Below are 15,731 nucleotides of genomic sequence, written 5' to 3'. Positions count from 1 at the left end.
ATTTTTGTGTGTCTTCAACTGCTGTTGCACTTAAAAGGTCTTCAGACACTTTGATCAACGATCAAGTGTACATTTGAATCTGAGGATTTCTGTGTTTTCTTTTACTTTGTCATCATTTTCTTATTAAGTAAAAGTTTAAAACCTTTCTCTCCCCAAACAGGTGGACCTCCATACTCTGAAGGTGCTTACCGGCATTGCCACACAGGGCGCCATTTCAAAGGAAACGCAGAAGAATTACTTTGTTACCTCCTTCAAGCTAGAGGTCAGCACGAACGGGGAAGACTGGATGATCTACAGACACGGCAAAAACCATAAGGTAGGTTCAAACACACGAGGCGGGAGCTGCTAACCGGCGTCGGGCTCCACTGGCATCTTGATGGGAGAGGTGGATGGAAATATGAGATGGATTATATGCAGCGAGAGTTGACCTCAAGCCCAAAATTTAACTGGTGTCTGCAATTACAGCCTTTCCACTGCCATTCAGTTGGCCTCATTTAAGGCTTTATGACTGAGCCAGAACCAGCACGAGTCTCCAGGCTCTCGGTGATATCTGACATCATTGTATGCAACTGCATTTACACTGCACATTCTGCTTTCCCATCCCATCTGGTTTCTTTTAGTTTCTGGTCTGAGCTCTGCCTAACGTTGACCTGATTGGGGCCGGGTTCCAAGCTGTTTTTCTCAGAGGTGTTAAGGCATGATGTGTCATCAGTGTGCACGCTGCAGTCTGGCCAGCCAGGTAGAAATAAAGCAGACGGCATTAAGAGTCTTAATGGTTGAGGCTGCAATTAAAGTAAAAGAACATTCCAGTGGTTTTGGCTGGTTTTTCCATCAGAGGCGTTCTCCCCCTGCCCGTGGTCACACATGTTTGTGCTGCGGTCTAACGCCACGTCTGACTTTGTGCTGTAAACCTTTATTTCTTCATGAACGCTAATGCATGCATTGCTATGAGAGGGAAACAGGAGCTCCAGTCTAACCATGTGGAATTCCTTAGTGGAGATCCCACAAGACTTACAGCAAATGTTAACTCCCACAGAAGTGATGGTGGGATAAAACAGCACAGAAAATAAAAGATGGGGATGATGGATGATTGAGGAAATGAGGGAGTTTCTTCAGTTATATTTACAAGATATTAAGCTTAGTTAACTTTTATTTTTAAGGAAAAAAAGCTAATATCTTTGGTCATTTGTGTTATGTGGTAATAAACGGCATCTGTTTTACAGTAAATGGAAGGAATAATCTTTTAAATTTCCTGTGGAAATTTGGACTACAATAATAGGAGCTCAAACATGATGTCAAAGTTGATGGTCTCATTAACTGTCCACAAAAATCTAGGCAAAAATAAAAGTTTATAGCTTTTAGAAAACTTCTTTATTTATGTTTTTATATTTCCCAGGCATGTGTAAGTGTAACCGATCATATTTTAGATTAATATCTCCATCATAAGTTACAAGCACTGGCCTAAATGCTCACAGCACACAGCAGTTTATCTACAGTAAGGAACTTAGATAAATCTCCAGGTTCCAGCTGTGGGAGCGAGAGGGTTAATAGTGTTCTGCAATCGTTGGTGAACACATGCATGGGTTTTTTGCGGACCCTGCACCACGGCTTACCAAAAATGCAGTTCACTCTTTCTCCAAGCCTACCAAAGCTGGAAAATAGTGTAATTTTCAGCAGTGAATGTCTCCCTGGGACTGCAGAAGCAAGCATGCTAGTGCAACGAGCTGGGAGACACAGGGACGCAGCACAACTGTGCACTTTTTAGCTATTCTAATTTTTAATATAATGCTTCATTATTTCAAGTTTGGATTGGAGCTTATTTCTAATGCTTTTGCATGTTTTATGCATGCATCATTCTCAACTACAAAGGTATAACTCAATTGCAGATCTTCATTTTTAGTGGCGCTAAAGTAAATCCACTGAATAATGAGCCATGATACTGTCCATGCAGACACGCAGCAGCTACGGCCCAGTTTCACAGTGACATCGGGCAACGAGACAATAAAAAAATCCAATATGCAAAACAGATTAATGTGTCGAGGCTAGTTGCTGGTGTCACCGCGCATAATCCTGCTTGTTTCAGCCACAACCCTGGAAAGCTGTTTGGAGCTGAATACCAAGGGAGACATTGAGTTGCACGTGTGTGTGTGTGTGTGTGTGTGTGTGTATGTGAGTTTCTCTGTGTGCTGCTGATTTATGGCAATCCCCTCCTCTTCACACACACACACACACACACACACACACACACACACACACACACACACACACACACACACACACACACACACACACACACACACACACAGGCAGGGTCTTTCTAGCTGTTTGGCTCCCTGGTGTGCCAGTCTGTGCTGTAATCTGTAATCTCAGTTTTGTCCAGCACCCCTTTTAATCCACATCTACACACCACTGTCTCAGGGCCATAATATGGATATTATGCAGATACGTACAAATATTGTAAATGTGTTGCGGCAGCGTTATGTTAGCTCAGAACAAAACGGCGGAGTGGATGATGGTTATTTATCTGATGATGAAACGATGATGTCAGCATCTTGTCCTTTCTCGGTTGACACGCCTCAGACGGCCACTCAGCACTGGCCTTGCCCTGCTGACTTTCTCTATCGTCTATCGTTGTTGTCGTGAGTTTGTGTGTGTCTGTGTTTTACGCTAGAAAGATATAAATCACTCCACAGCAGTGGCCAAGACCTTTTTGGCAGTGTGTTTTATTCTGCAGTTTGTAAAACGCTGCGTCTGCATTAACAGGATAATTCAAGGAAATTGTATTTCATAATTGAAAGCAGATCCTGGATCAGTTTATGCGATAGATCACAGTTTTCCTTTTGTCTCACGGAAGCCTTAAATCAACACGGCTAAGTTATTAATTTTGAGAAATCGTAGCTGTTTTAGCCATCCAGGAAATAAACAGAAGTGCCCCGACTGTACACCTATCCATCCATCTCCCCTTCTTGACATTTTCATTCACTTGCCTCTTCACTAGTTCTCTCAGAATCTCTTCATCCATCAATTGCTCCCTCCATGTCTCCTCGTTCGCTCACTTCACATCTTCCTTCGGCCTCTCCTTACACTCTTTCCACTCTCACAGCTCTCCATCATTCGCTCTCCCTCCTCCTCCTGTCTCTGAGAAAGTCATCAGGAAATACGCCGGCACGTTTGCGCTGCTTAAACAAATGACTTTTGTGCTTGGCAGCAGCGATGCTTCGGTTTGTGTGCGTTAATCTGGAAGAATTATTGAGTTAGTGTTTTATGGGCTAGAGGCATTAAAGCAGGACAAAAAAATAATGGAAGCCACATGGATAGTTTGTTCTTGCAAAACCACCATGCTTGAAATAATTAAACATATATAGTGGAGCAAAAACACACCAAACAGCACACGCAGACATGTGACTAGATGCATTTACATCCTCTGTCTTTTTGCATATTAACTAATCAGACACTTCTTGTGCACACATACACGCACAGGTATGCGCACACACTGTGGCTTTAAACATCTGGGAGTCTGCTTGCAAGGGCGGTGCTGCTGTCACACAGCATCGTGATGATTTGTGTGATCTGTAATGTATTTGATAATGTCATTAAAGGCCTGTCGTGAACCAGATGGGGCATATGGAAAACATGTTAACTTGGAGAAACTTTTCAGGCGCAAGCATGGAGTAATATTCAGACTTAATTTGTTCCTATTTGTACTTACAGACACTACCAGAGGAAAAGAGGAATGACAGACAGATGGGAAAATGTATTTTCTATTCTTATTGTGAAGCAGCGATTTGCCAAGGTTTAATTGAGAGGTCGTTGACAGATCATTTGAATTTGCATTAGCCACAAAGAGATTTGTACCTGTAACTTCCTGTGTGGCGCGTTGTGCGCACGACAAGTAAGGCAGCAGTTTTCTGCGGCCCGAGGCCTCGGCGTGAGAAATTATGTCGTCTCAGTTGCAGTTTTTATCTTTAGGAGCTTGAGAACTTCTCTATATAGCTACATTTGAGCTTGACGTGGGACAAGTGTCATTACGTAGCCCCACAGAATTGCTGCAGGCAGACCTGTCTGTGGCCATTACAGAACTGGACCTCGGCCAAGACCAAAACCTCCTATTCCCACTTTAATCTGTGGGAGGGAGGATTGATGGAGAGAGAGGGATGGAGGATGGATACGTGGGTGGAATGAGCAGAAGAGAGAGGGATCGTGATGGGAGGAAAGTGTAGAAAAGTTGAAAAAAAAAAAACAGGAAAAAAGTAATGGAAAAAAGCAAAAGGTTAGGCTGATAGAGAGAGGAGTGACCGAGCAGGAGGAGGAAGAGAGGTGGGAGCAATGCAAGGTTCATAGGGGAACAAGTGAGTGAAGGAAAGAGGCAGGCGGGGGGGAAGAAGTGTTCATAGGGGAATCATGGAGCAAAAGAAATAGGGATAGATGGATGAAGCAGGAGAGGGGGAATAATGAGAATAGCAGACAGGGGTGTTGACCACAAATCCCTCTGGATAGTTCAGAGGTCTCAGCAACACAGCCTGGAAAGACGTCAGGAGAGAGAAGGAAAATAAAGCGACAGAGTCGAGGGAGGTGAGGGAAAAGCAGAAGGGAGGGCCGGGTCAGCGCAGAGCAGGAGAAAAGAGTTTGTGACAAATGAAGAAAGAAAAGCTCAGAGAAAAAGTGAGAAAAGGGACAACGGGGGATATTACGAATGTGCCGTGTGTCGTTTGGTCTGTGAGATTTGTGCATTGTTCTGTCACACTCCCTACACACACACACAGACACACACACAGACACACACACACGCTCGGATTCAGCTGTCAAAGACAGGTTACCTCCCCGAAGTCTCCGTGTGCGCCAGCATGTGCCTGTGTTTGGCCTTCTTTGATGGAACGAGAGGAGATGGGGGGTGTTTTATTATTTTATAACTCAATGCATGCACATGCACACGACGCACACTCGGCACAGACATTTGAATAATTCAGCGCGTCTGTGCCGGCCCTCTCTGGCTGACTGACTGTGGCCTTGCGTGTTCTTTACTTTCCCGTGAGGTGAGCGCACTCGTTTGTCAGTCGCCTTTCCTGTAGTTACTCGCTAGATCTGATTCGCTGCCTTTTGCCTGCAAACCAGAATCTGCTACCCAGAACTCTATTGTTATTCAGCGGAGCAGGTGTGTGTAAATGAAGGAAAAATGGTATTCACTTCATGTCGGCCACCTTTGAGCTTCACTGAGAAATAAAAGTACTATTTGAAGTTTCTCTTTATGTTATTTTGTTAAGAGCATTTCTGTTTGCTTTTGTAGGTGTGTGTGTGTGTGTTGGAGACAGACAAAGGGGGGAGGAGCATCTGTTTACCCTACTCTTTGCCAGTATCAGCTTCCCTTGTCTTCTTACCTTGGTGGAAACATCAGCCCATTTACAAATGCAGACAGACTCTCTCACACACACAAACACGCGCTTAATAACCTGAGCTGGGCTGCAGGTGTAGTCCATTAGCTGATTGTTATTGAAGCCTTTTAGACTGAGACTGTTAACAGTGTATTTAGTTTGGTTTAAGACCTCAGGGACGCTGCATATCCCCTTACACCTCCTCTCTGTGGAGTCTCGCTCCGGAGCCACGACCTGGGAGCCGTTACGGGAATGCGAATATTTGTGTTTGCATGCGTGCGCAAACTCACATGTGTGTGTGTCATCTTTGACATGTTTCATTCTGAAGTGTCCCTGCTCTTAAATTCACTTCATTATGAGATTGATGTGCGGGCAGGCACCTGTCCACACAATCAAAAGTTCACATACTTTGACTTTTAACAAACATGGCAGCATAAAATATGGCCTACGTGTAGAAAAACATATTAAATTTTTAACAAGCCGGTCAGGTTATAAATATTTATGGGGCTATTTCTTACCAGGGGAGGCGCCTGACAGCTAGAATGGCTGGCCTCTAAGGTCTGCCTGTGTCCGAGCAGGTTAAATCCAGGTGTTCTGGCTTTCTCCTGCATCACAAACATATGCATGATTCTGAACTGATTCTGCAGTGTGCATGGTTTGTGTCTTAACCCTGTGAAGGACGGGCAGCTGTATCCCATATTTTTCCCAATGTCAGCCAGGATAGCCTCCAGCTGCTTCGTGATCCTGCAAGTGGTAAAGATATAAGTTCACAGTCCCGATGAAGACAGTGACAGCAGTAGCTCAGCAGTACAAGCTGCAGCACGCGCTGCATCCCTGATGACCCTGAACAAAGCTGGTAACTGAAACAGTAACAGAACCAAGTTCGTGTCAAAGTTCTTGCTCACAGCACCAAACATTGTCTGTGCAAACGTTAAGCTGCAAAAAAAGCTGCAGGTCAGACTTTCACACACACACACGTAAAAGTGTGTGTGTGTGTGTGGTTGTATATGTGTACACTGAAAATGTTTCAGTGGGCACCCAGGGAAATCAAAAAGCACCCGCCAGCCCCCAACTCCTAAGAGTGAGACTTCATAATTACACTTTTACACAGTGACACACACACAGAGACACACACACACACACACACACACTTGTAATTACAGTCTGCTACCACAATCCCATTAAGTCTTTGGGGCCTGTAGGCATTTTTCCATCATTTAACAGGTCACAGTTTCTAGTATGAATGCTTTTGTAAGGGCGTGAGTTCACAGGGGCCGACTTGGTGCTGTACACCCACTGGGTCATGGGTTCAATTCCCAGCTGGCCTGGTGGCCTGCTTCTGTTCTGTTCCAAGTCACAAACTCCCTTCATCCATATTTTGTCACCCCTGACGAGTCCTGCTGTTCAATGGATTGAAGACAGGAAGAAAAAAGTGATTTTAATCTTTCACACGCACACACGCACACGCACATGCACACACACACACACACACGCACACACACACCTAAAACAAGGCAAACATCTATAAATGTGTAACCAAGCAAGTAATTGCAAGGCCTTTGGCTCTGTTGAACAAGGCTTACCGCTCTGTGTAATAAACACGCTATGATGTTTTCAGCATTAATGTAACATAATAGAAAGAGTGTTAAGGAAAAAGAGGCTTATTTGCTCCTGTAATAAAACAACAGCATGGATTATCGTCCTTGAATTTACAGCCGTTTATCATCAGCGAGAGACGAGATAGAGACATCACAGAAAAAGACAGAAACGAAGGGAGAAAAGGAAATGAGAGAGCAGAACCCCAGCTGTTCTGTCCTGCTGGGAGACCAGCGGAGATGGCTGTTGGCGAGAGAGACTGTCAGATAGACAGAGATATAAAGTCTTGATGTCAAAGACAAAAAGGGTCCTTCTAGCAATGTGCACTTGCATTCAGTTTCCTTTTATCTGAACTTGTGTGTGTTTTCAGAGGAAGTGTGGGGAGTGCAAGAGCTCAGAGGGCAGAGACACATTACATGCATGTGGGGGGACAGTGGTGTCTGCACGCAGTGTGCTAGTGCATGCCGTGTGTGTGTTTGTGCATCAGGGGATTACGACGTGTTTTTCTTTGTGCTGTTTTCCTGCATGTGTGTGTGTGGTTGAGTCGAGAGGACGTGAGAAGAGGATTCTCTCCCACACACTTACGTCCGTGATTTATTGCACACTGCATGCCCTCAGAGTGTGTGTGTGTGAGTGTGTGAGTGAACCTTTGCACCCCTTCCCTCCTCGGTGAACAGTCACTTTATTAATTTTGTGGCTTTATGTAATCACGTAGAGGAGAAACATTAATCTGCTGCCTTTTCACCTCACATTAAGTTTCATTAAGTGTTGTCTTGAATCACAGCTGTGGACAGAGGCGTAAACTTAACTACAAAGCAAAAGATTATTGTTTTTCATCATGCCACAGCTAAGAGAAACTAGATGGTTGTATTATATGTGTCATATTTCTACCACTTACAGTCAGGGGAAAAGAAAGTGCTCACACTTTCACTTCTAAGAGTTTACATATCAGGACACAAATGATCACGTGGTCCTCAGCAGGTCAAGTACATACAACATCGGATTAATATCAACAATATTAGATTGTGTCATTATTTATTTAACAGAAATTAACCAAAGAAGAGAAAACTCAACTCAAATATCTGTGAGCTGATAAAAGGACAATAATTTCAGTTTATTTGGCCAATGTGTAAAATTAAATTAACAGTTTAATACATTCGAAGGTTAATCCTGCTGTACAGAATAGCTGGGATTTATTATGTGTATACAGTACTGTGCACAAATACTGAGCTGCCCTCATTTTCTGTATATTTTGCAAACATACATGGAAATTCAGCAACAACTGAGTTTGTGCAATTCTAAATAGTCTTCAGGAGTCATTCTCTGGGCTTCTTGGAGGTCATTCAGAGCTCTTCTTTGGTTGTTTCTGCCTTTTGTACCTTCCGAGCTCTGCAGAGACCAGTCCATGACTGATAATGTTCCACTGTGTTTGTTTTCACAGCACTGCCAGAGTATTTGGGATCATTGTTGTGCTAAAAAATGAAGCCGTTGGCATTCAGACACTCTTTACATGGTTTTGCGTGTTGGATCAAAATCAGTTTTATCAAGATCTCCAACACCGGTGGCTAAATTGCAGCAGCAAATCACAAAAGAGCCTCCACCGCGCTCGAGAGATGGCTCTCGTAGTGTGTCAAAAGATACAACTTAAAACTAGTTCTTTGCTACATTGCTCTCTTCTTGTTCATACCCTGAAATAGATTACTTTTCATGTGTCAATGATTCATAGGTCAGGATTGAGCAGCTTAAAAAACAAGCAAAAAAGCATTTCTCTGAAATTGGATCAGGCAAAAGGACGAGACTGAAAATGAGTGAAAAGCAGCCAATGTCCTTCAGGAAGCCGGAGAACTTTGGCTCAAGAGCCTTTAAAAAAAGACAAAGTCTGGCTCATTGGAAGGAAATAAAAGAGATGACTTTTGCACATCGCTGTATGCAGCTCATAGAAGTGTGACTCAGCATATCGGGCTGTCTCCCATTATCCTTACTGAGCTCCAGTTCTGCAGACGGACTCCAAACGTCGCACTTCTAAATGTTCCTTTCTGTCTGCAGGTTTTCCATGCCAACGCTGACGCCACGGAGGTGGTCCTCAATCGAATCCCACAGCCGGTCCTGGCCCGCTTCGTGCGGATCAAACCTCAGACATGGAAGAACGGCATTGCGCTGCGGTTCGAGCTCTACGGCTGTCAGATCACGGGTAAGACAGATGATGCTTTTTTTTCCTGCGGAGTTTCTCAGACTTTCTCGGGACAGGGGTCAATCTCCTCCTGGGATTCCAGCGAAAACACAGAAGTCAGTTTGTCAAGTGCAGGAATATTGTGAAAGGTTTTTCTTTATTTGTATAATCTAATAATAAACAGGTTTGTAATTTGTCCATCCATTAACTCCTATTCATAATTCTATTCATGCCGCCTTCTTGTCTTTTTCTCCTTTTCACATGTGTGCAACACACCCACCCTCGTGTGCACTCTTGCCCTTTCATATACATACACCCCTTCTCTGTCTCCCACACACACACACACACACACACACACACACACACACACACACACACACAGTCCTAATAGAATAATACTAGAGTGTGATGTGTGGGTGATAACATCAGAGAGTAACAGGCTCTCAGCTTTCATCTGCAGCCCTGGCAAACAAACACGATTTCAACCAGCATAATCAGCTCAATACTATAAATAGATAAAACTTAATTAGACCGTCTGTGTTTGTGTGTGCGTCTGTGCGTATATGGTAAAAGACAGAGAGTTTCAATCCATTTGAGCATATCTGTGTGCATGTGTGTCCCGCTCCACTGTATCATGATTAGGTTAGGGCCTCTCTCTGCTGCCATCGTAGCGGCCATTGAGAGGGACAGATATGCTCTTATCCAGGAGGGCTATTTCAGCACCCACACAAATCACAATCCCACCCAAACAATATGATACTGAGCATGTGTGTGTGTGTGTGATAGAGAGATAGACAGGGATGTGGAATATATCAGGTATCTTGCCTGTGTTTTTATTTTTTTACTCTATTTTAACACCTGAAATTGCATTATATATCACTCTGCCTTTTTCACTGCTTTCAGGAGTGAGAGCATATATAACCCCCGTTTTTTGGGGCATCGCCCTGCCTTTTGCTCATCCCTGCCACCTTGCGATTCCTGTCATCCATCATGAGAAAAACATTGAGTTTATATGCAAAGTCTTGACACTTTCAAGGCTGGTTTTTGTAACGAGGGATGTCAGAGTTTGATATTTCCGAGGCTCGTGGCGAGAAGCAGAAACTATCCTGCCGCAGTTTCAGGGAAAATGTCCATAACCTGCTGAAAAAAGCCCAAACATACCTGCTAATGGCCATGCAGTATCTTTTCTGAGCACACAGACATGCAGGCAAACACACAGTCAAACACACTGCCAGGGGGAATGTGATAATGCCCTACACAAGCCTATAAAGGCAGACATAAAGCAGTCAGTCACTGACATGTCATTAACTTAAATCACACTTTTATGTCTTCTGCTCTACTTTTTCCTCCGTCTCTCTCTCGTCAGTATGTTTTTCTTCCTCTGTCCTTCTTTTACCTTTGCTGACAGCCACCATTCCTTCTTCCCGCATCCCTTCTTTAAATCTTCCCGTCCCTGCTTCATTCAGCTCTTCCTCCCTCCATCGCTTCTCCCTTAATCTCATTTCATTTTAGCACCGCAGCACTTATCAATCATTTATTTTTAGCACCTTTTACTATTTTTCCCAGCAGGGCTTGTGTAGCGTGTGTATTTGTAGAAACTACACACGTGTGCGTCCAGCTGTGCGTATGCATCAGCTAAGTAGCGCCTCGGCGCCGTACTCGTGAGACCCCGTTATCAGAAACGGCACAGTGGGAGTTTGTGTTCACCTGTGTGTGGGCGAAACATCAGAGCGTGAGAGGAAGTGGGCCTCTGAGAGACCTTCACTGTCCGACTGCTGTGTGCGTGCATTTGAGAGCTGAAACTATTTCTGCTATGCTTTCTGTAGAGGTGATATGCTGCACGCCTACATTAAAGGAGCTGCTAAAATACACTGATGCAGGAAATAAGAAACACAAAATAAATGACACGGGAACAGCGTTTCCTTCTAGCTAATCGGTTTTCATGTCTGCTGTAGAGCTTGAAGGAGCCATCCAGCCTGGCTGGAGCTGTTGTTGTTTATTGTTGATTCATTATTTACCATTCCGAGGCACAAACGTCACGGCATTAAACATTCATCTCCGTGAAGACCTGAAGAATGTCACCATCAATCACCGTCAACCTTCACTGTCAGCCGGCTCTCTCTCTTTCCCACTTGCATCTCCCTCGCTCCCTCTTTCTCACCCTTTCCTATTCACTTGCTGCCTTTTCAGTCCATCTCCCTGTTTGACCTTTTGTCTATCTCTTTATCTTCCCTTTGTCCTCTAACTCCTCCTCCTCACCTTTGTCTTCCTTTCCTCCATCGCTCTTGTCTTCGTCCCAGATCAGAACTGGTCACTTTGGTTTTCTTGGTTCCTTTTGTGTTTCGTCATTACTCATGGCCATGAATAAAAATACCATATTTTGATGCTTGTCGGACTAAAAACCATTTGTCAGTGTAATAAACAGTATCCCTTTGATCTCCAACATGCTTTCATTTAGTGCTTCCATTTGAGAGTTCTCTGGCTCAATTCCCCATGAAGAATCCCCTTTTGGTAGGCAGGTTAAAATTATGCATCAACTTTGCAGCAGCAGGAAGGCAAAATAATGAAATGGGCTGATGGAAAGCAGCTCAAAGGCACCGCGCCGCGTAACACACAAGTTGTTGTTTGTGTCACAAACACAACATTTTGCTCCCAGATTAGATCAAAAGGTGTCGCAGAATTATTCCAGACCTGAAAGCGACGTTCATTTATGAAGGATTGTTAAAAGACAGATGCTTTGGTGTAGCAGGAGCCTGCAGACGGAGAACAGTTTGGACAGTCCAGCATCGTTTAAAGAATCATGAAAATATCAGATTATGGCCCGTTATGTCCAAATTACTTACCAGATACAGTCCTGTGCAAATGTGTCTTTGTATTTTGTGTCTTTGTTACTTTGTTACTAGCAGCCTGTCCCAAAATTCAACTAAAGAAATGTCTTTAGTTGGCTCAATAAAAAATAACAAAGTTTGACAGACATGAAATTGGATTTTTGCACCAACAAGGTGATTCCCAAAGTGCGATTAGCTGGAAACCTGGCATATCTCAGCCTGGTGTGCAGTGTGTCCTTAAAAATTTAAGAAAACTGGACCAAAGTGGAGGACCGAAGAAGAAGTGGTGTGTCCTGGACTGGACTGACTGTGGCTACAGGTCTGATGGAGCGATGAATTCAAATTGGACATTTCCAGTTCAAGTCGTTGTCAGTATGTACGCAGGAGGTCATGAGAGCGGTCCAACAGTGGGTGTCAGTGCAGTGACGGCAGATCCTAACTGAAAAAACACACAGTGGAGCTTCAGTCATGGATGGGTTTCCCCAGAACTCGGACCTCAGTGTTACTGAAGCAGTGTGGGATCATCCTGACAGAGAACACGACCAAAGGCAGAAACATCCAAAAAGAGCTTTAAATGTCCTTCAGGAAGCCTGGAGAACCGTTCCTGAAGATCCTCAGGGAAATTAGAAGAAAGCCTTTTTAACGAGGAAGGAGTTCGTACCAAATATTGATTGTCAAGCGTTGTACAAACTCTGTTGTTGCCCTATAGACTATATTTCCATGTATGTTTGCATATCGTTCAATAAATTGCTGCAGTTGTTTCTTACGAGCGACATATAAAGAACCGAGTGCTGTATATTACTCCAGATGATTTCAGATTTTTAGCTTCCGGGCAGCCTCTAATATTACACAACTAGTTTCATATGCAGCATGAAATTCCCAGCGGTAAACATACAGTGAGCTCTAACAGCAGAGGACAGGAGAGCATATCACTGCATCAAACTTTACATTCATAAAATCAACCATTTAGCACCAGTGTTGTTGCTGCTTTAATGTTTTTAGCTGCTGACTGATGTTTGAGGCACTGAGTCAGAGGACGGAAATGTTTTCCAAAACGTTCCCAAACTGCTTTTCTTTTATTAACAAAACGAAAAGAAATTATTATTATTATTATTATTATTATTATTATTATTATTATTATGATTGTAATAAGCTGGCAGAATAAATAGAAATCGTCTCCTCAGCGGTAGCATTAAGCACTCCTTCCTCTCTGTGTTCTGATTTATCAGATGCCCCCTGCTCAGAGTTGCAGGGCATGTTGTCTGGTTTGCTTCCTGACTCGCAAATCACTGCGTCCTCCATGAGGGACATCCACGGCTCCATGGGGGCCGCCAGGCTGGTGGCCAGTCGATCAGGCTGGTTTCCCAACCCAACGCAACCCATAGTTGGAGAAGAGTGGCTGCAGGTATGTCGCTATAGCCTAGCATCATTCATCTGCTCTGTCTTTTGATTTTTTTAAACTGCATGTGAGGGGCGAGGGGTGAGCTGTCAATCACAAGGAAGCCACGACGTTGACCAAAACCTGCTTTGTCATAAATTTTACTCTTAATGGCAGCATAGTATAGGAACGCACTTCAGTTTATAACGGAGAACACTTGAAACCAGACACTGAGACCATAAACGTCAGAACATCAGAAAAGGTCGTCTGCAGTGATAAATCAAGCAGGGGTGGGGTCAGTTTCCCAGAGACTTGTTTTTGCAACTAAAGGAGCCATAAAAAAGCATCCACATCTGTCTTTTATAATGTAATCTACGGTTTTATCAATCAAATACTGCAGGCCGGGCTTTTCCACACCTGCACCGGCGATCACAACATCCACCGAACCCACAAAATTACTGTATAATGACACACGTGACAACAGCAGGGTCTCTAAACACTGATGGAGTTTTCAGACGTCGTTTAGATTGCGTTTGTGAACTGACCTTGGTCATGAACTGCTATTGAATAGAAAGAAGAACCCATTTCCAAAGCCTGAATCTTATTAAAGGTTCCCCAGTGGAAAACCAACGTTTGATTGATTATATGCTCGGGAAAGTCACAGTTGCCACAATGAGCAGGGGATCTGGAAATTGATTGGTTCCATGGCGCACAGGGTGAGCGAGCAATAATAACTTTGTTTAACTTTGTTTTGTGTGCTGCAGGTGGACCTCGGTGTGCCCAAGATGGTGCGTGGCATTATTACCCAAGGTGCACGAGGGCTGGAGGGCAGTGCGGAGAACAGAGCATTTGTCAGGAAGTACAAACTGGCTCACAGCTCGAATGGCAAAGACTGGACCTACATCACTGACAGCAAGACTGGGTTTGCTAAGGTAGAGGAGAACACACACACACTCTCTCCTTGTTTTTGACACAAACGGGGGCCCCCTCTGTCCTCTGGTCCGCCGTCACTTCTCACTCATTTGCAGTTTATTTATAGCCGTCTCTCAGCCGAGCCTTTCGCCCCGTCTCCCTCTCTTACTCCTCGTCTTTGTCTTTTTCATTCTTGTCATTTTTTGCAAAAACGCCGCTTTATTACAGCCTCGGCTCCGATAATAATTCAATTTAATCACCTCGCTCGTCATTCTTCGCGCTTCTGTGTCTTCCTCTCCCCGAGTCCTGCGCTCTCCCTCTCTTCGTCTCTCATCCTCTATTTGTCTCTCATGGGTGTTAATTAAAAATGTCTTTCCTGCATCACCACTCAGCACTGCTGGCGTCTAACGCACTGCAAGACGGGCACTTTAAACTTTGTTCTGCTTTCTGAGTCTATGTCTTAAAACGCTTTAATAGTACTACTGAGTGCCTGGATTTTCTCCTGATGTTAAAATCCTGTTCTCTCTCATCTGCCTGTCTTTTTAAATGAGCGTCCTGGGAAATTCATCTTACGGTTTTTAAAATTTCAGAAATGGGGAACGCAGAGGATACAGTTCAATTAATGAAACCAATAGTACAACTTTCACGGCCCACGTTTTTTGAAAGGATTGCTGTAGTCTTGTCTGTATGACGCTTGTAATAAATCTTGTGCTTTTGCCAGAGGCTTCTTCTGCCTCAAAGACGATTTGGAAATCAAAGGAAACATCTTCTGTCTGTTGTTTTTTTTGACACATGTCGTTCTGGGCGGGGAAACAATGCTAGTTAGTGTCTTATTTATCAAGACTTCCATTTTTTTTATTGGTTTCTCATCAGGCGGGATAGTGAAATACCAATATTTGACTGCCTACACTGGATTTTCTGTTGTTTTAAGAATTTTTTAAAATGGTCAAACAGATTTGGGCACCAGGCAAAAATGTATTGCTGACTGCCTTTGAAACAATGTCAAAGAATTTAGCATCAAATGCTTGAATGAGCTGAACTCAGGTCTTTCTACACCAGTGGAACTGTTTCGTGCTCACCTTTCACATTCTTCCTCAGATCTTTGAGGGCAACGGCCACTACGATACTCCCGAGGTGCGGAGGTTTGACGAGATAGTGACTCAGCACATCCGAGTCTTTCCAGAGAGATGGTCTCCCGCCGGGATCGGCATGAGGATGGAGGTTCTCGGCTGTGACCTGCCCGGTAGGAGCGCACACACGTGGATGATAGGAGAAACTACACACAGATGAAATAAAGTTGCACCCGTGGATAAATGAACAATCCCACACAGTAGCAGGAATGAAAGTGGAATACATCTGCACATATACGATAAATTAAACGATCATATTTCAAAACCAAACACATGCTCTTTAAATCAGAGATTTTTGTCTTTGTCCTCGTCGTCTTTTTATCTGCCCTGTGTGCGGCTTTGTGCTCT

At 43.9% G+C, this 15,731-nt stretch overlaps 1 protein-coding gene across 3 annotated transcripts in view; it reads left to right on the top strand.

Moving 5' to 3' along the window:
- Positions 1-15,731, top strand: part of LOC102785402 (neuropilin-2-like) — an 87,176-nt gene that overhangs the window by 37,865 nt on the left and 33,580 nt on the right. For all 3 annotated transcript variants that reach the window (XM_006793663.3, XM_006793661.3, XM_006793662.3), the window contains exons 7-11: positions 161-316; positions 9,012-9,156; positions 13,193-13,368; positions 14,106-14,273; positions 15,352-15,496. In XM_006793663.3, the coding sequence (XP_006793726.2) occupies positions 161-316; positions 9,012-9,156; positions 13,193-13,368; positions 14,106-14,273; positions 15,352-15,496 (790 nt within the window). The remainder of the gene's footprint in view (positions 1-160; positions 317-9,011; positions 9,157-13,192; positions 13,369-14,105; positions 14,274-15,351; positions 15,497-15,731) is intronic.

Source organism: Neolamprologus brichardi, chromosome 16 (genome assembly GCF_056152115.1).
Source record: "Neolamprologus brichardi isolate AB-2024 chromosome 16, ASM5615211v1, whole genome shotgun sequence".
NCBI classification, from domain to species: domain Eukaryota; kingdom Metazoa; phylum Chordata; class Actinopteri; order Cichliformes; family Cichlidae; genus Neolamprologus; species Neolamprologus brichardi.
This window is presented reverse-complemented; position numbering and strand designations above follow the sequence as displayed.